Below are 27,816 nucleotides of genomic sequence, written 5' to 3'. Positions count from 1 at the left end.
TTAAGACAAGGAAATCTACCTCAGCAAGTCAGTACACCGTAAAAGAAAACTTACAGATGAACGTATAGATTTAGGAGAGACAACTCCCCTCTCTTTTGTTTTAAAATGAGATTCACACGTTTTAGGTTAGCCAAATGCCCTTTATTTTTACATAAAAATACATTGAGTCTAAATTCTAAGCGTTTGCAAGGGGATCTCGTTTTATGATGACGAAAGTGTTTTGACATAAATATTTGGCATATCGGGGAGGTGATCCAAGAATCAGCATATTGGAATACCAAGCAGTCTTCTCCCAAGGTTACGATTACATAAGCTAAGCTAACGCAGTGTGTTATAATCTATTTTTTTGTCATAGTCAGCTATTGGTTTAAGTGGTATGCGCTATACAGCCCCCATAAGATGAGCTGTAAGGTAAGGGTTACTTCTATCAGAGAAAATTATGTTTGAATCAGAAACATTATCTGGTCATTAATTAAATGAGTGATTGACGAGGATTCAATTTAATTCTGGTAAAATGACACTTTTTGGTTTAGTCTGATGAATCAAAGAATGTGGCGAACTTAGCAAAATTTTTATGTTTTGTGTGATAATAAAGGGATTATGTGAACGAAACATTTTTGGCTTATTATTTCGTTCGTTCAAGAGACAAATTATTAATAAGGTAGCTCTGTTTAAATTCCTGTTCGCAATGAGTCGTTACTATTATTGAGATTTAGCGAGTGCTAATTGAAGCCAATCTGCATCTTCTGATCAGCTTAAAAATTCAACGAAAAATTATATTTAGTTCACGTTAGCACTAGCTAAACATCGACATAAGTAAAATCTCACTTTGAATGGGGCTTAAGTGACATTTTTCTATTCAGATTTACGAGGTAACTGACGGGGCACAAGTTTAAGCTTTGTCCTGCTTGGTCAAGCCAATAAATTGATGTAGAAATAGTCATCAGTTGCCAAAGATCGAGGCAAATGGAATTGCTGCTCTTAAATTTGAAGAGTCAACAGACGTGACAAACTTAGGGAAATTTTTGCTATTAAGTTTGACAAGTCATCTGTTGTGACTGATTTTGTTTTACGCACAGTTCTTAATATAGTAGCGTGATGGCTAAATGAATAAAAAATTGGTGTTTAAAGCAGATAATGTTCTTACAGCTAGAAGGACATATTTTTGAGCATTTAATGAGTCATTTAGAGCAAAAAATTGAAGATAATTTCTTGAACCGCATTGCCCCACCGTAGTATAAAGAAGGAACGATCAAAATGGTTTTTTTAAGGCCAAACGAAAATGCTGAAAAAAAAACACACACAAACTGAATATCAAACAAAAATAACTAAGAAACAATAGGAGAAATTTTCCAAGACAGTGGAATTCAATTCAGCGAACATTTCGGCCCTAGAGTCCTAGTTCAGCTTCGTTGAAGTAAGGATGCTAGGGCTGTTTTGAAAAGTTTCTTAAAAACACTTTTAGTTTTAATTTTCACATTTTAATCTAAGTTTATATATATATTTTTGGTGTTTACATATATAAAAAATTGGTGTTTAAAGCAGATAATGTTCTTACAGCTAGAAGGACATATTTTTGAGCATTTAATGAGTTATTTAGAGCGAAAAATTGAAGATAATTTCTTGAACCGCATTACCCCACCATAGTATAAAGAAGGAACGATCAAAATGGTTTTTTTAAGGCCAAACGAAAATGCTGAAAAAAAAAACACACACAAACTGAATATCAAACAAAAATAACTAAGAAACAATAGGAGAAATTTTCCAAGACAGTGGAATTCAATTCAGCGAACATTTCGGCCCTAGAGTCCTAGTTCAGCTTCGTTGAAGTAAGGATGCTAGGGCTGTTTTGAAAAGTTTCTTAAAAACACTTTTAGTTTTAATTTTCACATTTTAATCTAAGTTTATATATATATTTTTGGTGTTTACATATATAAAAAATTGGTCTTTAAAGCAGATAATGTTCTTACAGCTAGAAGGACATATTTTTGAGCATTTAATGAGTCATTTAGAGCAAAAAATTGAAGATAATTTCTTGAACCGCATTGCCCATAGAAGGAACGATCATTTTGAACCACCATAGTATAAAGAAGGAACGATCAAAATGGTTTTTTTAAGGCCAAACGAAAATGTTTGGCCTTAAAGTTTTTTAGGCCAAAATGTTTTTAAGAAGTTTCTTAAAAACACTTTTAGTTTTAATTTTCACATTTTATCTAAGTTTATATATATTTTTGGTGTTGTGCTGAAGACGGAACTTGGACATAGGGCCAAAATATTAACTGGATTGAATTCCACTGTCTTGCAAAAATTTCCCTATTGTCTCTAAGTTGTTTCTGTTTGATATGGAAAGGCAATGTGGTCTACGTCGCTATTTACAAACTGAATATTTTGAAAGGACAACCGCCTCTCTCCTTCAGCGCAAAAAAATTGCCAAGAAAAAAGACAAAGAAAAAACCAAAAACAAACGCAGAGAGTCATTGTGCAAAACAAACCAATAAAAACCAATGAAAATATCAAAATTAAAAGACGAATAAAATTCAATAAAAGAAAAAATTAGAAGAAACAAAACCAAATACCTAACAACCATAAAGCGAGTCATTTATACCAATATCCACAACTTATTTCTGCTTCCTACTCAACATAACTCTACAGTTACAACTTAATAATCAGTTACAACTCATTTACTTTCTATGATACAAATCCCCTAAATAACAGCATTGTTGAAAAAACGACCCTGCTTTGCAAAAAAGGCAAACTTGAAAAACCAAAATAGACAGCCAAAAAAAGTAATGATATCAATTTCTTCACATCAGTATCATAGCGAGACTCGAAAACAAATTTTTGACAGTAAAAAGAATTAAATATTTTGCTTTTCAGTCCCGTTGTGACAGCACAATCCTGAAATATCATTTCCACAACCTAAAGAAGATAGGATTTTAAATTTCTCCTCCTTGTTATTACGAAATGAAGATTTCACCTCCCAGTTGTTGTTTTTTTGGTAATACGGACAGCTTCCCTTGATAAACCTAAGTTTAATTAAACACCTTTTGTCGGTGAAACTAGTAAAATCTAACAGAGACCGCATAAAATGACTAGAACCTTGTTTCAAACTTGTTTGCAAAAAGAAACAGTCTTAATAATTAAAAACGTATTAAAACTTTAACTATTAAAAACCAACTACAAAAAAAATAACTTTCGTCCCAACTCAAACCAGAGGAAACAGTCCCAACCACAAATCCACCACTTCTTTAGGGGGGCACCCCCGTGCCCCCTGGATCTGCCACTACTGGTGCAGCGTTTATGGTTATTTATTATAGGCAATGCTGAAGCGTTGCCTCCAATGTCTTTTAAATATGAATATCAGGCACATCGATTTTTTTTTTTCAAACGAATGTTATGAGAAGCCATTCCTTTTTTAGCTCATAAAACATATTTTGCACAATGAGCGCATCAGTATATTAAATCCAGCAAGAACATCATTGAAAGTAATAGCATCAATTCACGAGACTAGAGAGAGAGAGGAAGATTGTATTTCTGAAATCTAGGATTTGAACTTTGTTTCTTTTTTTGAAAACACAAATAAAGGTATGTTTCATTGAAAATTCCATATTGAAAAAAGTTAAATTAAGGGGTGGGGTGAAAGATCAAGGAGGCAACTCCTCTCCCTAATTGACACTCCAGTTTGCCAATGTCTGATCTTTATGGCCAGTTTGGTGTCTATAAAAGTCAGAATAACAAATAAGTACTATTTTTCTTTTTACATACCCTAATACCTCTTTTTTTTATATAAAATAACTTTTAAGAAAAGAGTTATTCGATCAACATTCTATAAAAATTCCTTAATCTTTAAATAAAATTTTAGCACATAAATTGTTTAAACCGCTTCCTTACGACACGCGGGATTAAACTTATGCACCTAAAATGAGGAAGCACACCTCTTTCCTCTGCGTCATCGTAAGAATACCGAGATCTTGATTCTTTTAATATTTTCTTACTTTCGACTGAAGAATTTTAGTTGATGTGGAGCCACTTTTTAGCGTTGACAAAGCAGATTTTAGGATTTCTTTACATCGACGGAAATCCGTAATCCGTGGATCCAGAAGTAGAATTGGTAAAATTGTCAACACAAAAGGCAGCTTTTTAGGAATTAAATATAAAAAAAAAATTTCAACTGAAAGCAAGGAACAACATTAAAACTTAAAACAAACAGAAATTATTCCGAGCATGAGGGGGTTGTCCCCTCCTCAATACCTTATTCTTAACACTAAAGTTTGAATACTGTCCCTAAAGTTTGTGTTGAAATCCCTAAAGCTAAAGTTTGTGTTGAGGAGGGGGCATCCCACTAATATACGTAATAATTTCTGTTCGTTTTAAGTTTTAATGTTGCTCATTGCTTTCAGCTGAAAAAAACTTGTTTTTTTATTCAATCTCCGATCATATTTTTAAATAATGCTCCATGAAAAATTCCCTTCCCCCATGAGAAATTCATCCATGGAAAGATCCTCCTACATAACCTCCCCCCACCAGAAAAAATTACCCTGGAAACGTCAGTATACTTCCCACTAACCAATACTACGCATAAACAATAGACACAGTTCATAACTCGCAGCATTTTCCCCAGGGACTGTGGGGGGCTAATTCATCTTTAAAGCCGTATTTATTGGATTTTTCGGTTATGCTGAAAAAGATGGCGATCTCAAATTATGATCGGATGACTTTGGGGAAAAATGAGGGTGGAAGGGGGGCTAGCTGCCGCCTAATATTTTTTTCACTTAAAAAGGGTACTAGAACTTTTGATTTCCGATCAAATGAGCCCTCTACCGATCTCCTACGATCACTGGTTGGAAAAAAAACGAAAACCCCCCAAATAAACACGTATCCGTGATTTCTTCTAGCAAAAAACGCAAAACTCCACATTCTTGTACATAGGAGCTTGAAACCTCTACACTAGGGTTCTCTGTTATGCTGAATCTGACGATGTGATTTTCATTAAAATCACCTGATGTTTTGGGGTGTTTACTCCCCTTGTCAAAAGTTAGGCAAATGCTCTGACGCTTGAAAGTTTTGATAAGTACCATTAAATTTGATGAATTTTACATATTTTGAACTAGCATCAAAATTTGATTAAAATCTTGAATATATTTTTATTAAGACTGTGTTTCTTTCTATGGTTACTATCGAGCCCCATAACTCCTTACTTACAGTTCTTTATCGTGAACTGTTTGATATGAGCCTGTGCCAATTTTGAAAACTCTTTAAAATAGGGTCCTGAACCTAATTTTTTTTCTTGGACTTCAGAGACAGGTACTCAAAAGAAAAAAAAATTGTATTTTGTCAAGTAAAGTTTTTGCATCCACATACATTCTCAAAAGAAGAATTTCAGTCACATATACCCAAAGATGAATCGATGATCTGTTCCAGTAGATGATAGACTGTTGCTCAAATCGAGACCAACTATTCATGCTGGAAACGTTAATGGAAGGATTGGTCTGTGGATTGGCTCCAACGGCTGCTACTACTGGCCATAAAAAAAATATACGTTAGCAGAAAATGATTTCTTTCCGCACAAGAAATCCCGCACATTCAAGGGGAAATCAAGATATGGCCGTACCCTTGCTAGATGTGACTATATATTGACCTATCTGAAACGGATATCATCTGTTGTCAACTGCAGAGTGTTCAGAGGAGCTGCCAACGGATTAAATAGTGGGACAGATCATTTCCTCCTAGTAACAGCAGTAAAACTAAAAATTTCTAATCAGGAGAAATCCAGACCGCCCCCCATACTTGACACGGAAAAACTCTAAGTTCCAGAAATACAAGCTTAGTTTGACCTGCAGTTGAGAAATCACTTTTAGGTCCTGGAACAACTGGAGCATGAATCTGATACAATAGACAAGGAGACAACAGTGAGACCCTGGCAGACATTAAAAAAATCGAATAGGAGGCTGCTGGGGAAGTTCTAGGAAAGAGAAAATAAGGTACTAGGAAATTCTGCACTGCAGAAACGCTTGTTGCTTTAAAGGACGAAAGAAAAGCCTCCAAAAGGACAGCATTCAGAGCATTGCAAAAGAAAGTCCACAAATTTTCTAGGAGGGACAAAAATCCCTGCACCAAAAAATAGACACTGGAAACATCTTGCCTTTCAGAAGAATTACCATTACTGCTAATTATGCACTGCTACACCAAGTTATCTGTGGCCAAAAAAGCTATGCACGTTCCTACTTCATCCCAATCTATATAAAACCTTCCTCTTTATACCTTCCCAAGAAATTGTAACTTCCCTTTAATCCTTCCTTAAGACCTGTGTTTACCGAATTTAGGGACGACTAGTTTTGTGTTTGGCCCTAGATAGTTGGTAAGAAAGCAAAATCTTTGGCAATCGGCAGTCTTTTAACCGCAGAACATGTCTTAGCCATCTCAGTCTCTCTGTCATTACAGCCATGGAAAGGGGGATAGGACCAAATCTTTCTTACAGCTTGGAGTTTGAAATACAGTGAATCAGACGGGTAGTCAGTCAGGTGAATTGAAATCAAATAACAATTTCTACATTTTTCTTTAAAAAAAAACAAAGAACAACGTAAACAAGTTTAATGGTGATATGTTTAAGATATGCGACTTGAAAAGGGAAAAAATGCCGTTTCATATCTGGCATAATGGAAGAAGAGCCTGTAGCTAGAAATTACCCTCTTTGCTTAACAAGACTTGCATCCCGTCTCTGACCTTGTAATAAATAGTACAAACAGACTGTTCAATTTTCCTCACTGGCTAGTTTCTAAGAAAAATAACTGACCAGTGAAAGGTTCACTTTGACCTGTAACGCATCTTCGACTTCCCTTCAAATTAATTAAAACGATGGCACCCACGAAATTTATTTTAGCCTGGAGTAAGCAGAAGAATTGGAAGACATAATTTCTTTACTAAGGTTTGCACACATTGGAACGACTTGCTATCTTCAACCAAAGCTGTGGAAAACACTTATCTGGTTAAGATAAAAATCATCAACAGAAGATGGATTTAGCGCTGACACCGTTCCAAATATTTGGCTTTGGATTATAGATTTGAGTACACAAAAATATCTTAAATATCTTCTTAATTTTAATCATTTGATGTTTTCGTAACAAGTGCTATACTTTTACTTAATATATAATAATGATAAAAATAAAATGTTTAAGATTATATAATGCGCTTTTTTTTAGGTTTGTCTACTGGTTTGTTCCATTTGTGTAACCTCAGTCACGGGAAACCCATTACCAACAGAAGTCAACGTGAATTTTACAACACGGTCAAATCGGTTTGGAAGGCAGGCCGGTTTGGGGAGCCTATTTACACCCCTAAGACCTTCCTTTGAACAGTTAGTAATACAATCAAGACAATTTCAGTGTGGTGTTATGACTTTCTTTGGCGTTGGTGATATGTGTCCCATTTTCCTTGGGAGTGATACAGCCCCTCCTGAGGGAATACGACCTTTTGGAGGTATATTTCAGCCTTTCCAGCAAATGTTTCAAGGAATAGCTCCTGCTGCGCCTGCATCCTATGCTAACAATGCAGCTGCAGCTGCATCCCCTGCATCTTCAGATGGGCTCAATCCTTTTGGAAGAATTGTTATGCCTTTTCAGCAACTGTTGCAGGGTATAGCTGTCACTACGCAACCGTCCCATGCAGTTGATATACCAGCTACTACACCAAATACACCTCAAACTGATAAGGAAAAAGTCAATAGTGCCACCTTCAGTGACACAGGCAATATTTATTCAGTACCAAATCAGAACCAACTGCCAAGTACACAAGTAATTTTTCCAGCATATTATTCTAACTACTTAAGATATGGATATCCTTGGGGATATTACGGCTACCCCGCTTACGCTGTCAACTATTACCCTCAGCTGTATAATAGCTTACCATCGTACAGAAGAGATATCTACCCTAATTAAAGCACCCCAAGTTGCAATCAAGTTAAACTTTAGAATGATTACTTTTTAAAAAACTGTTTAGTTGATCTAAGTTGAGTGTTTTGTGCTAGGAATTTTTCCAGGATATTATTATAACTATCTTAGGCATAGATACTATTCATGATATCCAAGTTTTGTGCTTATGTTCGCTATAAAACGAAATATATTTTTATACTGGAGTTTTAATAAACAAATTCGTAACCGTGATGATTTGCTGAATTTTGAGCATTCTATGTTAACGGTTAAATAAAAAAAAAGTTTTTTTTTAACTGGAAGTAAGGAGCGACATTAAAAATTAAAACGGACAGGAATTGTTCTGTCTATGAAAGGCGTCGTCACCTCCTCAACCCCCGCTCTTTACGCTAAATTTGACTCTTCCTCACAACTCTACTTTTTAAAAAATAAAAAAATTTAGCATGAAGAGCGGAGCGTTAAGGACGGGACAACCCCTTTCATATACAGAATAATTTCTGTTCGTTTTAAGTTTTAATGTTGCTCCTGAGTTTCAGTTGAAAAACTTTTTTTTAATTTAATTTCTGAAATTTTTTGAATTAATGCTTGCTTTGATTTTGGCTCACCGCACATGAATAATTAAAATAAAATTTGCATATTGATTTTTTTTGCTAAATGGCTCTCTCATAGTTTTGATGGGACGATTTTGACAAAAATAGGGGTGGGGGAAGAGGCCTAGTTGCTCTCCAATTTTTGTTTACTTGAAAAGGCAACTAGAACTTCCTATTTTTTCTTATGATCGGTTTTATTTGTAATAAATATACGTAACTTACGAATTAACTTACCTAACGAACTTCTATATTTGTATATTTTATTATTTATATGACGGGGCTCGCCACCTCGTCAATACCTCGCTCTTTACACTAAAGCTTGAATATTGTCCCAGTTCTTTAAGAATGACCCCTGAATCATAAAGGCCGTAGAATAAGTAGTTGAAATTACTAAAAAAAAAAATTAGTGCAAAGAGCAAGGTATTGAGGAGAAGACGAACCCCCTTATATGCATAATAATTTCTGTTCGTTTTAAACTTTAATGCTACTCTTTACTTCCAGTTGAAATTTTTTTTTAGTTATTTTCTTATTGTTTTTCTAAATAATGCAAGATAATCCTACGAACCCTTCATTGAAAATCTCTTCCCTCATGGTAAATTTCTCCATGGTTTAAATTTCTCTATGTAAAAACGCCAAAGTTTGTACGATCACACCTTTTATATGTACCTTACATGCCCCCAGGGCACAACTTACGGTTCATGTCCTCAGGGCTGAGGGAGGGAGTTGTCCTTCTCAAACACATAATTTCCTTACAGCCTTTGCCCTGAGGGCTCTAGGGGGTGTCATCCTCACAGACATAATTTCTGGAACTTTCATTTAAATTGAACAACAAAATGGTTATCTCAAAATTTTGATTGGATGTCTTTGGGAAAATGGCGGTCGTGAGAAGGGGGTTAGTTGCCCTCCAATCATTTTAGACTATTAAAAACTGCACTAGCCCTTTCAATTTCCAATTGAATGAGCCTTTTTCGAAATTTCTATGGCAACTAATGGCCATCTAAAATTTCTGTCAGTTGCATTTCAGGAAAATACGAGGTGTGGAGGGGTATTCACTCTCCCATCATTCTGAATCTCAAAAAAGGCAGTAAAACTTCTGATTAACAATCCATTCGTCCCCCTCCAAAGTTTACACAATCCCACTTTCTATATAAACTTTATATGCCTCTAGGATATAACTTACAACCCTTGCCCTGAGGACTGCAGGAGATTGTCATCCCTCAAATACATAATTTCCGATCCTTTTGTAAATTAAAAAAAAAAAGAATAAAAAAAACACAAAGTATACATTGTGCCCACATTGTTCTTTACTTAGGCAGCGCTATTGCGCTGCGTATGATTCTTTATTTCTATGAAATTAAAATATAAGAAAAGGATAATTAATCATTACCAAATGTAAACTCAAAATGAGTATTCATTAAAAGCTACGAATCTAAGAAAGTTTGTTTATTTTTTAAAATAAGGAAAAAGCACCATCAAAAGAGTGAGTGTTCTTGGTGAAAATTACACTATCAAATTTAGTGTATCACAGAGTCATTTCTCAGAAGTTACAAGTTCCTATATACAAAATTGCAAAAAGTTTACTATTCTTTTCAAGACGAATTATCACGGATGGATGCTAACGTTTCTCTTTTGTTGTTATCCAGGGGTGATCGCACTGAAACAATGGTTCTAAAATCAGGAGAAGGCTAATTCAAAAGAAAATTTGAAGACTTAGGGCCTTTTCCAATTAGGAAAAAAATTCGCCACAACAAAGTTGCGTCTTCTGCCATTTTACGAGAAGAACAATTTTGCCCCAAAGAAGGAGAAAAGCTATTGATAAAAAATCGAGATGGTCAGTCAGTTCAGAATTAAAACACTTTCTAGTAAAATTTGTAGCTTTAGAAACAGTATTACCGTGTGATGGAACATTTTTAATATTATAAATATAAAGAAAATTCTTATGATACATTTTGTGCACGCTGGACACCAAGAATTCACCAATGAGCATTCGCCAGGTTAGGTTCGCCAGGTTTATATTCTTCGCTACCGCTAGAAAAAATGTGCTATTGAAGACTTGGGGCAGACATGCACAACCTTTATTTTTTACTGGTGGGTGGGTTTTAGGTAACCATTATAAACTAATTTCCTAAAATAACTTTTCAGACAGCTTAAAAACAAGTTTAGGCATGTGTTTTTCATAAACCTAAAAACCTCTCTTTCCCCTCAAAGGTATTCCAGAGCCCACAGATGTGAACCTACTCTTGCCACCCCCTTCGAAATGCTGAACTTACGTCCATTGTTGTAGTTGAAGTCACAAGTGGTTACAGTTATAAGTAGTCATAGTCATAGCCTCAAAAGATTGCAATCAAAAGTAGCCGCAGTTGCAGTCACAGTAGTAGTAGCAATAGGGGTGCTAAATGTTTCAAGTTAATACCCTTAGCCACCTCTAAAATATTGAAGATACGTCCTTTTGATAGTCTGGATGCAGATAGTGTCTTTTAACTTAGTTTAAAATTTCCCTAAGCATTCCATGAATTCTCAATTTAATACCCTTAGAATTTTCTAACACACCCAGAATCAAAAATTCCCCCTCTTTCTCAATGATAAATCTTGTATGTAAGTAATGGCTACATTGCATAAATTACAAAACAGGGGTTGTGGCGTGGGGGCTTGGCACACCAAGAGACAGAGTTATTTGAACTTTTGACTATTTTAAACAAAACAGCAATTTCATACTTTTGATCAGTGTTGAGAGAAGACATCTAAAAAGGACAAAGGGGTCCTTTGCCCTTCAATCCTTGTAGAACATTCCCTGCAATTTTCATTGCAATAACCTCAGCTGTTCCTGAGATATCACTGATGCACCCTTAGGCAATAAGTATACACCTAGTGTGCATTCTTTTTCTTCATCATTTCCCTTATCATTTCCTAAAAGTAGTCACAAGCAGAAGTTGTCGCCATTACGAGCATTCGCGGTCACAATCTCTAGTTGCCGCAGTCCTAAGCAGTCACGGTTACAACTAGTCACAGTTGCAACCGCAGTAGTAGTGATAATAGTACAGGCCCTGAAATTTTCGAGTTAATAAACTTAGCTGTTCCTAAGATATTGCATATAACCCATGTTGCTAGCCTGGATACACAGTGTCTTTTGATTTATTTCAGTATCCCAGTCAACATTTCCTGAATTTTCACCTTAGCACACCTAGCTTTTTTGGACACACCCAGGATAAAACATTCCCATATATATATATATATATATATATATATATATATATATATATATATATATATATATATATATATATATACATATACTGTCTTTATAAGTGAGCAATAATTGTGTTTGTATGTATGTTTGTGTGTATTTTTTCTCGTAAACGGCTCTACATTTTTTCAGAAAAATTGGCATCCTGGGATATTCTGGCTTAAAAAACGATCTAGATGGGTCAGAAGTCTGAGAAAATTCGTTAAGAGCCTTAATTTTAGATTAAAATATGTGACTAACGTTATCAGTATTGCAATGACGTTGTCACATTTGTCACATTAAAAACCTTAAGAAAGAAAGCCAACAGTTTGAAAAATAGTTGAAATCGTTGTTAGAAAAACATCGTTACCTGATTTCTTTTCTTATACGTATAAGCAATGTCTTTTTAAGACATGAAAAAAAATTGAATTTTTTTTTAATTTCAGGTCAGAATCACAAAAGTTATTATGTAAACTGCAAAAATATTTAAGGTGCCTGAGCAATAATGTTAAAGTTTTAATTCAAAATAGAAAAATACCTGAGAATTTTGAAAATAGTTTTTTTTTGCTAGCTAAAATCTACTCGCTACGTGATCAAGCTTACAGGTTTGAACACAAGCAGTTATATAATGTCAGTAGGATGGGTCAAAAAACGAAAATTTGTAATTATCATAAACTAGCTGTTGGGGTGGCGCTTCGCGCCACCTCAACACCTAGTTGGTGGGGGCGCTTCGCGCCCCCCCAAGCCCCCCCGCGCGCGTAAGTCGTTACGCGCCATTTTAGTTACGCGCCATTGTAGTTGTGTCCCTGTGATTCTAATGATTGCCCTTGAGCTTTGTTGATGGTGATTGCTAATCGACCATTCCCTGTGTCGCCGTCGTCATTTATATATCCCCCTGTGCCCCCCGGCGTCCCCGTTGTAGTTATGTCCCTGTGTCCCGGTCGTCATTTATATTCCCTGTGCCCCGGTCGTCATTTGTGTCCCGGTGTCCCGGTCTGTATATACATTCGTTTTTGAATTGGTCTTTCTTTTAGTTTTTAGTTTTTTACCTTTTTTTTTTAGTTTTTTTAGTTATACCTCATGATTCTAATGATTGCCCTTGAGCTTTGTTGATGATGATTGCTAATCGAACATTCCCTGTGTCCCCGTCGTCATTTATATATCCTCCTGTGCCCCCCGACGTCCCCGTTGTAGTTCTGTCCCTGTGTCCCGGTCGTCATTTATATTCCCTGTGTCCCGGTCGTCATTTATATTCCCTGTGTCCCGGTCGTCATTTGTGTCCCGGTGTCTCGGTCTGTATATACATTCGTTTTTGAATTGGTATATGATGAAACAAATTTTTGTGTTTTTCCCCTTTTTTTCTTTTTAGTCTTTTTTTTGGTTTTTACTTTTTTTAGTTTTTTTAGTTTTTTTCTTTTTCCTTTTTAGTTTTTTTGTAGTTTTTACCTTTTTAGTTTTTTAATTTTTATTTTCATTTTTTAGTTTTGTTTTTCTCCTTTATTTTTCAGTTTTTTTCCTTTTTTATTTTTTTCTTTTTTAGTTTTTTTTAGTTTTTTAGCTTTTTTAGTTTTTTTATTAGTTTTTTTTCTTTTTAGTTTTTTTTGTAGTCTTTACCTTTTTTTAGTTTTTTTAGTTTTTTTTTTACTTATGTCCTGGTCGTCATTTATATTCCCTGTGTCCCGGTCGTCATTTGTGTCCCGGTGCTTTGTTGATGGTGATTACGTATCGAACATTCCTTGTGTCCCGGTCGCTTTCTCTTTGAGTGTCCCGGTCGTCATTTATATTCCCCATGTCCCGGTGTCCCGGTCGTCATTTGTGTCCCGATGTCCCGGTCTGTAATTTCGTCAGTCGACAAACATGACGTCAGTCGACACACAAACATGACGTCACTCGACACACAGACACACAGACAACTTATTTTTATATATATAGAAGATGATGATCTGATATTTTGACAAGGGATTACAACAATTCAAAAACCTAAAAAAGGAAAACCAAAAGTTTTAAGTATAGCACATATCGTTGTTAGAAATCGGACTAGCTTCAGCAGTCAAACATTTTTGAAAAGAAAGCAGTATGAAAAGACATTAAATTATGCAAATAGTAAAAAAACTGGTAATTGCAAAAATATTTGTATATATTTTAACAAGGGATTGCAACGATTCAAAAACCTTAAATAAGAAAACCTTTTTGAACGCAACCAGTTATATAAATGTCAGTAGGAAGGCCCAAAAAACGAAAATTTGGAATAACGTTATTAGAAATCGGACTAGCATCAATAATCAAATATCTTTGAACAGACTCAGTATGAAAAGACACTAAATTACGTAAAGAACAAAAGTGGTAATAGTGAAAATATTTGTATTTATTTTAACAAGGGATTACAAAAAATCAAAAACCTTAAAAAAGAAAACCAAAAGTTTGAAACTTAATAGAAATCGCTGTTAGAAGTTGGACTTGCTTTAATAATCAAATATCTTTGAATTGTCACAATATGAAAAGACATTAAATTGTGTAAAAAGCAAAAACTGGTAGTTATAAAAATATTTATATATATTTAACAAGAGATTACAAAAATTCAAAAACCTTAAAAAAGAAAACCAAAAGTTTGAAGCTTAGTAGATATCGTTGTTAGAAATCAGACTTACTTTAATGATCAAATTATCTTTGAAAAGCCTGCAGTATTAAAAGACGGAAAGATTGTCCACGGTTAGAAAACAAGCGACAACGAGAATCTATATGTAAAAGCCTGCCGTGTGCCAAATGCCGGGGCCCGACAGCTGATAAATGCAAAAATTTATTTGTATCTATTTTAACAAGAGATTACAAAAATTCAAAAACCTTAAAAAAGAAAAACAAAAGTTAGAAGCATAGTAGATATCGTTGTTAGAAATTGGACTTGCTTTAATAATCAAGTATCTTTGAAAAGACATCAATATGAAAAGACAACATAGACGTCCTACGGTACAAAAATGGTGTAGTTCTCAATCACATCCTTTCCCTTCCTGTGATCTAAGAAATTAATCGCTTTAAAATCCTTTAATAGCCCCAAATTAGCATCGGTCATTGACTTGTGAAAAAGGTTAATGATAGCTGATGGATCATTCTATATCTGCATGTGAGAATTCCCAAAATTAAGGTTTTTTTTTTTTATTTCAAACCCGTCAAACCCGCTTCATTGTAATCAGTTAGTAAAAAATGAAGCAAGCATCTAGAAACAGGAATTGTGTTTTTGGATTGACAAGGTCAGTGTGTTAGGAGTGTCTTGATCATAGGATGTGGTTAAGCAGTTTAACCTAAAATCTTTAGTGAGTATTTCTGTCAATTATGCGAGTTCACATTCAGGTAGACCAGCCACCATTAAAATTAGGACTAAGCTTCCTTTACTGGGAATGACCTGGGATGGGGATTTCGTTCATTAAAAGGTTTTTGCCTAACTAATACTCTATTTGAATGAAGTAAAGTTTTCGGAGCACTCATTCCCCCTTGGATGACACCAGAGTGTGGAACAGTACACCTTGGGAACACGAAGACAATCGAGACTTGATTTTGAAAATTAAGGCTTCTTAGTGTTTGCTGTGCTTTGTCCCCAGCTCTGTTTCAAACGAGTCCAATTTTATTCTATTGAACAAATGTAGGCAATCGGTTACGAAGAAGAGATTCTTCGTGAGACGGAAAAAGTGTCAAAGCAAAAAACAATGAACTATTCCACCCCAACTCCAAATTTTTCAAATATAATCATGTTTAATGTGACAATTGTTCCCCAACCCAGATGGTATTCTGCTTAGAGGGAGCAATCCAATACATGATTCAGATAGACAAGGTTACTTCATGACCACTGTTATGCATCTATTTACGGTAAAGATAAAACTTAGAGCAAAAATCAGGTAGAAAAAAGGAATGTACTAATAGATTTTTTATTCATTGTTCTTTCCAAATAAAATAATCGCACACATCATAATTGTTTCCAGGAATCCCCATCCTACGAAATACTATGGATACTATGGGCTATACACAAATCCTTCTCATTTTGTTCTTTTTTTATTTTGTTCTGATTTTTTAATGGGCTTTATTTTGAGGAAAGTTCTAAAAGAGGGTCTTTTAGCTAGGTAAATGAAAGCTATGTAAATGTCTTTTAGCTTTAGATAAGTAAATGAAAGTCTCAAGAGTGAAAGCAGGCCCTACAATACCCCCTCCAACGCAAAGATCTTTTTAATCGACTGCTTGTAGTCTTTTCCTGTTTTTAGGGCTTAGGATATTGCATAGAATATGGGGTTGAGCCAAAATGTTTACCTTTTCTTCGGATTTTTAGTCTCTTTTCTTTCGCCTCGGTTTTGAAAAAACAATCTATGTGTTTTCTGTATGATAAAAAACCATATCAAGAGATTTATTTGTTTTTTGTCTCTGTCTTTACTATATGAAGCTAAGAAATAAATTACAAATTCTTAAGAACTTTATAAATCAGGCCTTAGCAAAGATATGAGGCTAAAAATACATTGTACCCTATTTGAGATGAAGATGTATTTTCAAGTTTTTTCTTATAACAAGAAGATTATGCAACGCCGGTATTCTTTTAAGGGAGAAGGGGTAGAGTATATACTTCAAAAGAAATTGCTGGAGTTCCAATAAAGTCCTCAGCTTTAGTTTTTCATTAGTATACCCTATTTGTTGTACTTATCTGTTGTAGTGGTGTAATGTTGTGCTCTATTGTAATTTTATTTATTGTATCAAACAGTTCGTGGTAACGAACTGTAGTAAAGAGTGACCCAGCTCAATAGTAACCGAAACTCTCAAAAATGGAATTTTGATACCAATAGCTACATCAAAAGAATCACATTCTAATATATAAAATCAAAAGAATCGCTGATTTTAAATATATAAGTTTCATCAAGATCAATTATACCCATCAAAAGTTGCGAGCCTGAGAAAATTTGCCTCATTTTAAAAAATAGGGAGAAACACCCCCTAAAAGTCATACAATCTTAACAAAAATCACACCATCAGATTCAGCGTATCAGAGAACCTTATTGTAGAAGTTTCAAGCTCCTATCTACAAAAATGTTGAATTTCGCCAGAAGACAGATCACGGATGCGTGTTTATTTGTTTTTTTTTTGTTTTTTTGTTGTTTTTTTTCCAGGGGTGATCGTATTGGCTCAGTGGTCCTAGAATGTCGCGAGAGGGCTCATTCTAACGTAAATTAAAAGTTCCAAACTTAAGTGACCAAAAAAAATCAAGTTACCAAAAACATTGGAGGGCACCTAGGCCCCCTCCCACGCTAATTTTTCCCCCAAAGTCACTGGACCATAATTCTGAGATAGCCATTTTATTCACCATAGTCGAAAAACCTAATAACTATGTCTTTAGGGACGACTTACCCCCCCCCCCCACAGTCCCCGTGGGAGGGGCTGCAAGTTACAAACTTTGACGTGCGTTTACATATAGTAATGGTTACTGGGAAGTGTACAGACGTTTTCAGGGGGATTTTTTTGGTTTAGGGGGGAGAGTTGAGGGGGGGGGGGTACGTGGGAGAATATTTCCATTGAGAAACTTCTCATGGGGGAAGAGAATTTCAATGAAGGGGCGCAGGATTTTCTAGCATTATTTGAAAAATCAATGAAAAAATAATATGAAAAGTTTTTTCTACTGAAAGTAAGGAGCAACATTGAAACTTAAAACGAAAAAAAATTATTTCGTAAATGAGGGGTCTACCTCCTCGTTATACCTCACTCTTTACGTTAAAGTATTTTTAGTAATTTCAACTATTTATTCTACGGCCTTTGTGATTCAGAGGTCATTCTTATGGAATTTGGACACAATTTAAGCTTTAGTGTAAAGACTGTGGTATCGACGAGGGTTGAACCCCCTCATATACGCAATAAAAACATACGAATATAGAATCGTTATGTAAGTTAATTCGTAAGTTACGTATATTTTTTACCAATGAAAACGTTTGTAAAAAATTAAAAGTTTTAGTTGCTTTTTCAAAAAATTTATGACAAATTTTTTAATCAAAAAATTGGAGGACAACTAGGCCTCCTCCCTTGCTCATTTTTTCTCAAAATCTTCCGATTAATTGCAATTAATTAATATGCAAATTTCCTAATTAACTAATATGCAAATTTCGTGCCTCCTATGGAGGTACCCTACATATCTGTAGGACGTAATGACGAATAAAAAGCACCACTCGCAATAAAAACAGTCTTTGGTACCGAGCAAATGAGATCTGAGTAATTCCTTTTATTGATTTTTTGTTCAGATGGATACTTGTGACAAGTTACCCTTTCATTCTATCCGAAAGCGAGGTTGCATTCGGAAATACAAAGTAATGGCAGAGACTGTTTAGAAAAAATTGATTATTTTCCAAAAGAATCACAAATTCCTTTATCGTGCGCAATTTTTTTTTATACTGTTTTTCAAAATAAAGAAATAGTTGTTCAGTCTCAAATGATCAAATGATCAATGATCCTGATCATCGCGGACAACGTTTGTCAGACTATTTCTATTTGTTAGAAAGTAATGGGATGAAACGTGCAAGTATATTGATAAAAATGTACAAATATGGATTTTTACAAAAAATGTATAAATGTACATATATGGATAAAAATGTACTTGTACAAAAATGTAGAAGATGGAATAGGTCAAGAAATGCAAAAAAAAAAAAAAAAAATTCCTATGTCATTATTGTGAAATTTGTCAAGAATGGTGTAATACCTGTCTACAAAGAAAGAAAAATAAAAAGGATTGAAATTTGAACTTATTACCTCTATGGGCACTATTTTTTACCCCTCCCAATACGATTTGGTGAGTTTGCTTCACCTATTTAAACTGATATTCATTTTTTCATTTCAGTTACTTCTCAGTGTCTTCCTGGTTACCATATCAAATTCAAGTCCTATGCCTCAAGATGTCTACATTATACCACCCAAAGTGGAAAGTCCCCCTTCTAATGATGTCTATATCATACCCCCGAAAAACTCTCCAAATCAGGAGATTATTAGGGACAATCAACAAGGAAGATTTTTTTTTAATACAGGACAAGTTTTTGGAAATTTAAGACCTTCGTTACAAAACCTTGCTGACAGCCAAAGACAATTCAAATGTGGATTGATGACCTTCTTCGGTATGGGAAGAATTTGCCCCCTTTTCTTTGGTCAAGGCACAGCTCCACCTCCTGGTATTGCTCCTTTTGGTGGTGTGTTCCAACCTGTACAGAATTTTATCCAAAATCCTTTCGGAGGAGGAGGTGGAGGAGTTCTTCCACCAACAGGTGGAGGAGGAGGTGCAGGCATTCTCCCACCAAGCCCCCCTCCTTCTGGTGGAGGAGTTTTCCCACCAAGCCCCCCTCCTTCCAGTGGAGGTTCACCGAGTTTACAAGGACCGTTTTATCCAGGAGGTGACGGGGTGGCATCCCCCATTTCCTCAGACAGCACCGATGCCATTGTCGTAAATAATCCACAATTAAATAATCGTCAAACAAGTAGGCCTACCATCAGTGCTCGTCAGTGGATGCAAATGTTTCAAGGTGTGGGAAGGGTTATTCAAATGCTCCAACAGCCCAGCTAGAATTTTAACGTTTCCTAAATATAACTAGAAGAAAAATTGTTAATGGTAAACACAGATTTATTGCGTCACAGATTTATTTTTAATGGAATAAATATTTTTTAATGTTTGCCGTTTTTATCTTCCTGTAGAGTAATTAGCACTATAGTTAATTAGCACCGGGTAAAAGAGCTTAGAGAACTCAGTAAAGTGAATTTTAGGCATGATAATAGTATCCCGCGCATCTCCCCCTCCTCTGCAGAAGTGCGTACCTCTCTTGCCCTGACTCAAACAAGAAAAGCTGTTTTTGTTTAATTTTCCTACATTTAGTTTTTAAAGGAGAGATACAAAGGGGAAGGTATTCTTTAAAATCTTGTTGTCAATGTTCCCCCTCCTGTTGGGATCTCTTCTAAGTGCAGAGGATGTAGAGCCAAACCCAGAATAAAAAATTTCAAGTCCGTAGAACAACGTAAGTGAAAAAAAAAAGATTCCTAATCTATATTCTGGAATATCGTGTCTTATCTACAAAAATGACAATTTGGGGAATTGTCCCCTACTCTCTTCATTGCCCGGTTTGTCAAAAATTTAAAAAAGAAAAAGATAAATAAATTAATGGTTAATCAGGCACCATTTTCTTTAAAAAAGTTATTTTTGGCAAGTTTTCAAGGTTCAGCTGACCTTCAAGACGGTTAATTAATGAAGCAATCATATTTTACAATGCGAAATTAACTTACATAGGGCGCTTTATAATATTATAATACGCTTTATAACATACTACATAGGGAATATACACACTACCAAGAGACCATGCTTTGATCGGGCCCTGGCACTCAGCAAACGGCAGGCTTCTTATGTATATGTAGTTCTCGCTCTTGCTTGTCTTCTAATCGCAGAGTAATGTGAACTTCTGCAAGATGTCGTGCAGAAAAACTTTTTCAGCGTTTGAAATTATCTAAATTAAAATATCAGTATCGGTCCTGTTTTTAGTAGCCTCGGGTCTTATTCTCCTGTTTTGCTTTAAGGAATCATTTGTGCATTGAGATGCTAGAGCGAAATAATGGGCATTGGCGAGGCTTCGACGGTCGTCTGTTACCCAGCTAGGTAAGTATAGTAGGTAGGTGCCTGTGTTAATAAAGTCCTAAGTCCTTAAGTCCTAAGAGTTTCCAGGGGCACCAATTCACGAAAATGAAGGGAGGCAACGATTTAACTGTTTTCTGATAAAGACACAAAACGCTACTTTAGAAATCCATGATAAATAATGTTTCTGATAAATAATGATAATAAATCATATAAATGATAATAAAATATAAAATATAATATATAAATGAACAATAATGATAAATAATGATAAAATATAATCATAAAATATAATGATAATAATGATAATAAAATATAAATCATAAAATAATAAATCTGATATTCCTGATAAATAATGATTTCATGATTAATTTATATTAATAATAATAAATAAAGAAATCCATGATAAAATCCAGTGTGGGTGCGACATTATTTCGTTTAATCAGTGGCAATGAAGTTCAAACTTAAGTAATTACTCCATGTTGAAACAGTTTTGAAATGAAATCGGTAAGTTTTAGGCTGCAGAAACTAACATTGATTATTCTCAGGCAAAGTAAGCCTAATAATCGCTTCGTCTAAATTTAGTTTAATTTAAATTTAACGCTTAAGCAAGTCAGTACCAATAAAAGAGGTGAATAAAAGTGTTTCTAATAGCTAAAAGCCCGCCTTAACTATCATTCTGGCTGGTCTTGTTTGACGAATAGTGGTATCAAGCCTCCTTCATTTCTTGACATTAACATTAATAAGACGAATATCAGCTAATAATATGAATATCAGACGAATAACAGTTCATGGTAGAAAAGCTGTAAGTAAGGAGCAGCTCGACCCAATAGTAACCGAAACTCTATAAAACAGAATTTTGACAGCAATAGATTGATCAAAAGAATTGACTTTTTATGTTGATTCCAAGCATACAAAATTCAGTAAGTTCAATGTTACCCATCAATGGCTACAAGTCGGAAAAAATTGCCTGATTTTCGAAAAAAGGGGGTATCATCCACTAGCATATCAAGAATCCTGATGAAAATTTCTCCATCAGATTCAACTTATCAGCTAACCCTACTGTAGAGGTTTAAAGCTCCCATATGCAAAATTATGGAATTTCGTGTTTTTTCTTCTTTTTTTATACAGAAGAATGTTTTTTTCACTGGGTTGAGATTGTATTGAACTAAAAGTCCTGGAAGATCGGGAAGTTCTCACTCAAACGGAAACTTAGATAGCCCTTTTGTTCAACATACTTGAACGGTCCAATAGCTATGCCTCTCAGGATGACATGGCCACCCTCCGCCACCCACAGACCATGGGGAAAGAACTCTATAGTACCCAATTTACCCATTGTTTACATGCAATATTTGTAATTGGGAAGCATAGAAACTTATTCCAGGATGGGAGATGTATTTTCCACAAAGAAGATTTCTCGTGGGAAGGGATATTTCAAGGGTTGAAGTTTCAGAGGAAATTTTACACGGTGAGAATTTGCCAAAATTCCCATACGAAATTATTTTTTATTTGTCCTATTTTCTTTTTGGTGACCCTTGCACATGGAAATGTCCCGGGGAATAGTCCTGGGAAATATTGGACAGGGTAGGAATTTTTTGGGGAAGAATTTTTCGGAATTTTTTCCGAGTGTGTGTGTGTGGGTATTTTCCACTGCAGAAATTTCCAATAGGGAATTTTCCACGGGAGAAATTCTCCATGGAGAAATTTCGATTTGAGAGACTCTCCAATGGAGAGAGGGGCTGCCAAAGTGGTGGTGGGGATTTCCAATATAATTTGAAAAAAGTAAGAGAACTAAAAAAAATAAGTGTTTTTTCCAAATGAAAGAAGGCTAAGGAGAATTTTTCAGGTGGAACTGTCTATGGAAATTTCTTGTGGGGTAAAATTTTTTACTGAAAGTAAGGATCAACATTAAAGCTTACAACGAACAGAAATTACTCTGTATGTGGAGAACTGCTCTCTCCGCAGTACATCATTGCCCCTGCCTTGGATTTTCCAGCACTATTTGAAAAACATTCAGAAATATAAAAAAAAATCACCTGACAGTAAGAAGCAACGAGCAGAAATTATTCCGCATACGAGGAGGGCTGCCCGCTTCTCAATAGCTCACTCTTCTTTGCCTCACAGTTTAACTTTATGTCCCAATTCTCTATGAAAGATTTCTTTAACGCAAGGGCCGTTTAAAAGAATAAAATGTTTGTACTAAAAAGAATTTAGCTTGAAGAGAAAGGTATTGAGAAAGAGGAAGCCCTTCTCATATACAGCTTAATTTCTGTACGTTTTAATTTTTAATGTTGCTCCTTAATTTATTTAACTCATGTTATTTACCCACTAAAAAAGTTAAAATAGAACATTGTTCTATTTTCTTATTTTACTTGGTTACAGCTCTAGCTATAACTGTTATATTCATATTAGGTTTGAAGTGATTCACGTTAACAAGAGTAATTTTTCGAATTGCCTTGCCGGGAAAGGAGAGACAATAAAAAGGAAAATAAGAAAGAAAAGATAATAAGAAGAATAGAGGCAATGAAAATGCTAATAATAATAAGAGACACTTTATATGTTTGTGGCAAAAGACACCCCAAAGGAAAATCTGTTAGCCGGGTCTTAAAGCTGCTTAGATCACAAGCCCTCCAACTTAAAATCATCAACTAACGAAAAAATCATCAAAATAACAAAAAAAAACCAGCTGTGGCGTAAAATAGGCAGGTGGGGAGGGCTTTTTCTCCCTCCTAGATTTTGTTATCCTTGGATTCTGAAAAACCTTATATTGTCGGAATTTTGTGGAAAAAGCATTTTATTAGGGTATTTTCATTGCAAAGTTAGAAATGATAGCTTTGCCTCCCCCCCCCCAGAGAAAACCTCTTCGTATAATTTCCCGTGAACCGACGCCTACTTTTGCCGGCTCGATATTGGTCATTATAACTGGTTGCAATAACTTTGCGTTGTGTTGAATACTTTTTGTACAACAACATGAGTGCTACACTAGTAATATAAAAATGAAGAGAACTAGTTTGAAGAACTGGTGTAGGAACTGGTTTAAAGAACTCCTTTAAAGTCTGGTCGTCTGCCTCTCCCACTATGCATTTTTTTCACATATTCACAGCAACACTAAAAGTTGTAGTTGAAACTTAAAAATCATTGGCTCAAAAATTTTGCAGCTCTGAAGTGTCTTTAGAGAAGAGTTCGGGTAGGAAAGATTTTTGGTTTGTTTTGGTAGATAAATACCAAAATTTATTCTGTCTATACAACACTGACAGCCTATTGAGCTCTGAAGCACACTAAGGAGCTGGTTAATTTAATAGGTTTTAATAAGCATTTTGAACATAACTAAGAAATTCCAGGGGCGTAATTTGCTATGGGGTAGGGGGAACTGCCCCCAGAACTCATTCTCTCCACCAGACCTGAGTCTCCCCCAAGCTGAAATTTTAGTTTCTGAAAAAAAAATTTCAGAGACTAGGCCTGCATAATTCAAGCATCCGGAGAAACAGGTCAGTTTTCTTCAGTGTATCTTTACCCTTATGGCACTATAGGGCTCATTTTTTCCTTTTCACTGTCATTTTCACTTGATTTTAGAAAATTGGCTACATGTCCCCCCCCCCGATTTTGATGAAACTACGCCACAGAATAATTCCAATTACTTTTTTGAACACCAAACTACAAAAATCAATTGCAATGAACTTGTTAATTTCAGGGTGACGAATAATTGCTCAAGGATTAAAACATAAATTAATGATAAGAAGCAATTTTTTTAACTCATAAAATTTACTTTTTGCTGCACAATCTTATTTCTCCATTTTACTACAAAGTTTTCTGCTAATAGCGTTACTCTGTAAGCTCAGCCAGAGTCGGCCCAGCTCAAAATGGGTACCTGGAGAAATCTGGGGAAGATAAACAGGAAGGGTGTGCGAAAGCATAGGATGGTTGGCCCCCAGCCACCCAACACTTCCTGGTTGAAAGGCCAAGTAACGGAGATCAGCACCGCCGGTAGAGACTGTAAAGTCTAACGCCGTTTTCTTTACCTTTACCTTTCTGCTAGTAAACCACAAGTTTGCCAAGGATTACTGAACTTACCACATAAATAAAAATCACGAGGAGATGATGGGAAAATTTTGGTTTTTGAAACAAATTATAATATTAAATGTTTGATATAAAGTCCTGGCAGTCACGGTAGAGTTATCTGTTAAACAGCAACCCAGGCTCTGTTGCATACACTAATTATCAAACACTATTGAAAAGAGCTGATTTGATATATGTTACGAATTTTACATACAGAGGCGTCGATGAAATTTCGATTAATCCTGGAGGATGTTAAAACCGAAGGATCGGCCTCCGGTGTTGGTGGGTGAAGCTTTTTGGGTACGATGTTTTGTGAAATCATGATATTTGTGTTGCTTAATTACAATAATTAAAGAAATTAATTATTTGTGTCCAGGGGTGTGATTCGCAATTTGACTTGGGGCAACTGCCCCTAGATCCCAGTTTTCCCCTCCAAACCGTAGTTTTCCCCCTCCACCAGCTGAAATTTAGTTTTTTTCAAATTTTTTTGTCAAAACTAGGATAAGCCTGCATAATTCAAGCATCCACAGAGACGTGTCAGATTTCTCAGCATATCTCTGCCTTATGGCTATATGTATATTATATGGCTATATCTATATTATATGGCTATATTATATATTATATGGCTATATTTATATTATGGCATAAGGTATATATATACCTTATATATATGACTATATGGCTCATTTTTCAGTTTTCACTGTTATTTTCAATTGATTTGGGAAAATCGACTCCAACTCCGAACCCCCCAGGGTTTTGAAATTCCGCCACTGTATCCATGTATGTGACATTAATTACTAATACATACTATTAACTAAATTTCGCTATTTTTTCGAGAAAAAGATTAATTCATAATTCCGAATGTTGGTAGACTATGATGTCTACCAACATGTTGTAGACTCCATGATGAGAATTTGAAAGGAACTTTCCAGGAACAGATGAATACTAAACATAAGAGTTTAAAATTTGACAATATCAAAGATGGTTGGAATAATTAAAAAAAAAAAACAATTTGTGAAATTGCTGATGGTGTCTATGGGAAGAAAGTTAGGACTGCATCTAGGAATATTTGTGAAGAAGCTTTATGTTTAATAAAGAGTAGAAGGGGTTTGTGTAAGACTTATCTGTGTGATAGATCATATGAAAACAAAAGGAATGTAAAGTAAGTGGAGAAAGCATTAAAATATGAACTAAGGAGGTGTGAAGTGGAGGCCATGGACAAAATTACCGAGGATAAGGAAGATGTAGCTGGAGGGCATAATAGTAATATATTGTACTGGCATGCTAATAAATTGAGAGGAAGTAGTCAATCCGAACTTGTCCCAGTTAAAGATAGGAACGGGGCCACAATTAGTGATAAGAACAGAGTTAAAGAGAGATGGGCGGAACATTTTGAGAATGTGCTAAACCGAGGTACAGTTGCAGCAAAAGATATAAAAGAAAATGAAGAAGTTTGTGATGCCAAGGATGTGAAGGAAGATTTGTGTTTTTAGGAAGAATTAGCGACATTACTAAAAGGATTAAAAAAATAATAAGCCCCCAGGTGCTGATAGTGCGGTAAATGAGTTTCTTAAATATGGTGGCTCTGAGGTAAGAAATAAGTTACTGAAGACTATGAATATGATTTTTGAAAAAAGGGAAGTATTTAACAATTTTAGGAAAACCTTAATTAAACCACCGTAAATGTCAAGTAATATATCGATTGTCGTAATTATCGAGGCATTAGTCTGGTCTCTGTAGGTAGCAAATTACTTAGTAATATGATACTTTTTAGAATGAGAGATGCTGTAGAAAAATTTTTAAGAGAAGGACAATGCGGGTTTTAGAAAAGGAAGAGGATGTTTCGACCAAATTTCTACTCTTAGGTTATAATTAAGAAGTGCCTTAGTTGTCAAACACCTTTGGTCCTCAGTTTTATTGATTATGAGCAAGCGTTCTATTCTGTTGATAGAAGTGCTTTAGTAAGATCTTATCCTTATATGGTATACCAGACAAATATATTAAAGTGATTAGTGCTATGTACGAGAATAATTTTGCTGCGGTTAAGGTAGGAAATGAGGTTAGCAGCTGGTTTCGTATTAAATTAAATAAAAAAAGAGAGAGAATTTATTAAATTAGCTTTATCAAACTGCAATGAATCACAACATCTATAAATATTAATGGATAGCATTAGATATCCTGTTATTTGTGTTTAAGTATAATGGTAATAATAATGTACCTTTATGCTTCTCAGGCATGTTTCAGGTTAGGTCTGATTGTAGCAATTATAATACTCGAACAAGCAAGGCGCTCTCTGCTCTGATTGCTATCACTACAATGTATTAGTTCTCTTTTACTTATTAAATAAAAAAACAAGTTTTTTTAAACTGAAAGTAAGGAGCGACATTAAAACTTAAAACGAACAGAAATTACTTCGTATATGAAAGGGGCTGCTTCCTCATAAACGCCCCGCTCTTTACACTAAAGTTTGACTCTTTCTCTCAACTCTTCTTTTTAAAACAGTACAAAACTTTAGCGTAAAGAGCGGGGCGTTGATGAGGAAGCAGCCTCATCAAAGCAAAAATCCGTCAAATTTTTCGTTAAAAAATCCTCAAAATCCATAACAAAAATCTCTTCAAATAGAACTATTGTGATAAGCAGTGATAACTGCTAGATAAGCAGTGATAAGCAGTGATAACTATTGTGATATTGTGATAAGCAGTTACTATAAGCAGAACAGTGTGCTCTGTTAAAACATTTCCTGGAGTTCAATGCTGCTCCCAAAATATATTCCACCAGATCCGTGGGCTGTCAAACGAGAAAAAGATGCTTAAAATTCTATTTATTCACCCCTTGAAAAAGGTGGTGTGAATGGGGATAGATAAGAGGGTTGGAGAAATCATGCGCTGGCCAAAATCAAAATATGCATTAATTCAAAAACGTTCAGAAATCAAATAAAAAATTGAGTTTTTTTAACTGAAAGTAAGGAGCAACATTAAAACTTAAAACGAACAGAAATTACTTCGTATATGAAAGGGGCTGCTCCCTCATTAACACCCAGCTCTTTGCGCTAAAGTTTTTTACTGTTTTAAAAAGTAGAGTTAAGAGAAAGAGCCAAACTTTAGCGTAAAGTGCGGGGTGTTAATGAGGGAGCAGCCCCTTTCATATACGAAGTAATTTCTGTTCGTTTTAAGTTTTAATGTCGCTCCTTACTTTCAGTTAAAAAAACTTTTTTTTTTTATTCAATTTCTTGAAGTAGCCTATTTACTAACCGCGTATCGTATCAACGTATGCAACAAAACGCCTCCTCAGTTTCCAATAGCTTCCCCGCTTTAATATAATACAGTACTAACTCTGTCTCCCGGGCCCGGACTCTGGACTTACCGGGAGCCCGGTATAAATAAATCGCAGGAATCAACCTAACCT

General features: G+C 35.2%; 2 protein-coding genes and 1 long non-coding RNA gene across 5 annotated transcripts in view; 2 read left to right on the top strand and 1 right to left on the bottom strand.

Moving 5' to 3' along the window:
• LOC136038953 (uncharacterized) overlaps positions 1–8,159 on the top strand; it is a 72,445-nt gene extending 64,286 nt beyond the window's left edge. The window contains exon 4 of the mRNA XM_065722467.1: positions 7,200–8,159. Within this exon, the coding sequence (XP_065578539.1) occupies positions 7,200–7,934 (735 nt within the window). The 3' untranslated portion in view covers positions 7,935–8,159. The remainder of the gene's footprint in view (positions 1–7,199) is intronic.
• The window catches only part of LOC136038956 (uncharacterized), a 25,804-nt gene extending 6,402 nt beyond the window's left edge, over positions 1–19,402 (top strand). The window contains exons 1-2 of one of the 3 annotated variants that reach the window (XM_065722471.1): positions 14,935–15,046; positions 18,589–19,402. In XM_065722471.1, the coding sequence (XP_065578543.1) occupies positions 18,634–19,302 (669 nt within the window). In that variant the 5' untranslated portion in view covers positions 14,935–15,046; positions 18,589–18,633 and the 3' untranslated portion in view covers positions 19,303–19,402. Of the gene's footprint in view, positions 1–14,934; positions 15,084–18,588 lie in introns of those variants that run through there. The other 2 variants (XM_065722470.1, XM_065722473.1) reach the window with 2 other exon arrangements.
• Positions 18,881–27,816, bottom strand: LOC136038957 (uncharacterized). The gene is made up of 2 exons (XR_010620346.1): positions 27,663–27,816; positions 18,881–20,230 (listed from the first exon to the last, which is right to left on the bottom strand). It is a non-coding gene; the product is annotated as an uncharacterized LOC136038957 (long non-coding RNA).

The sequence above is a fragment of the Artemia franciscana genome, chromosome 18 (assembly GCF_032884065.1).
Source record: "Artemia franciscana chromosome 18, ASM3288406v1, whole genome shotgun sequence".
NCBI lineage: Eukaryota > Metazoa > Arthropoda > Branchiopoda > Anostraca > Artemiidae > Artemia > Artemia franciscana.
The sequence above is the reverse complement of the archived record's forward strand: the minus strand, read 5'-3'. Positions and strand labels throughout refer to the sequence as shown.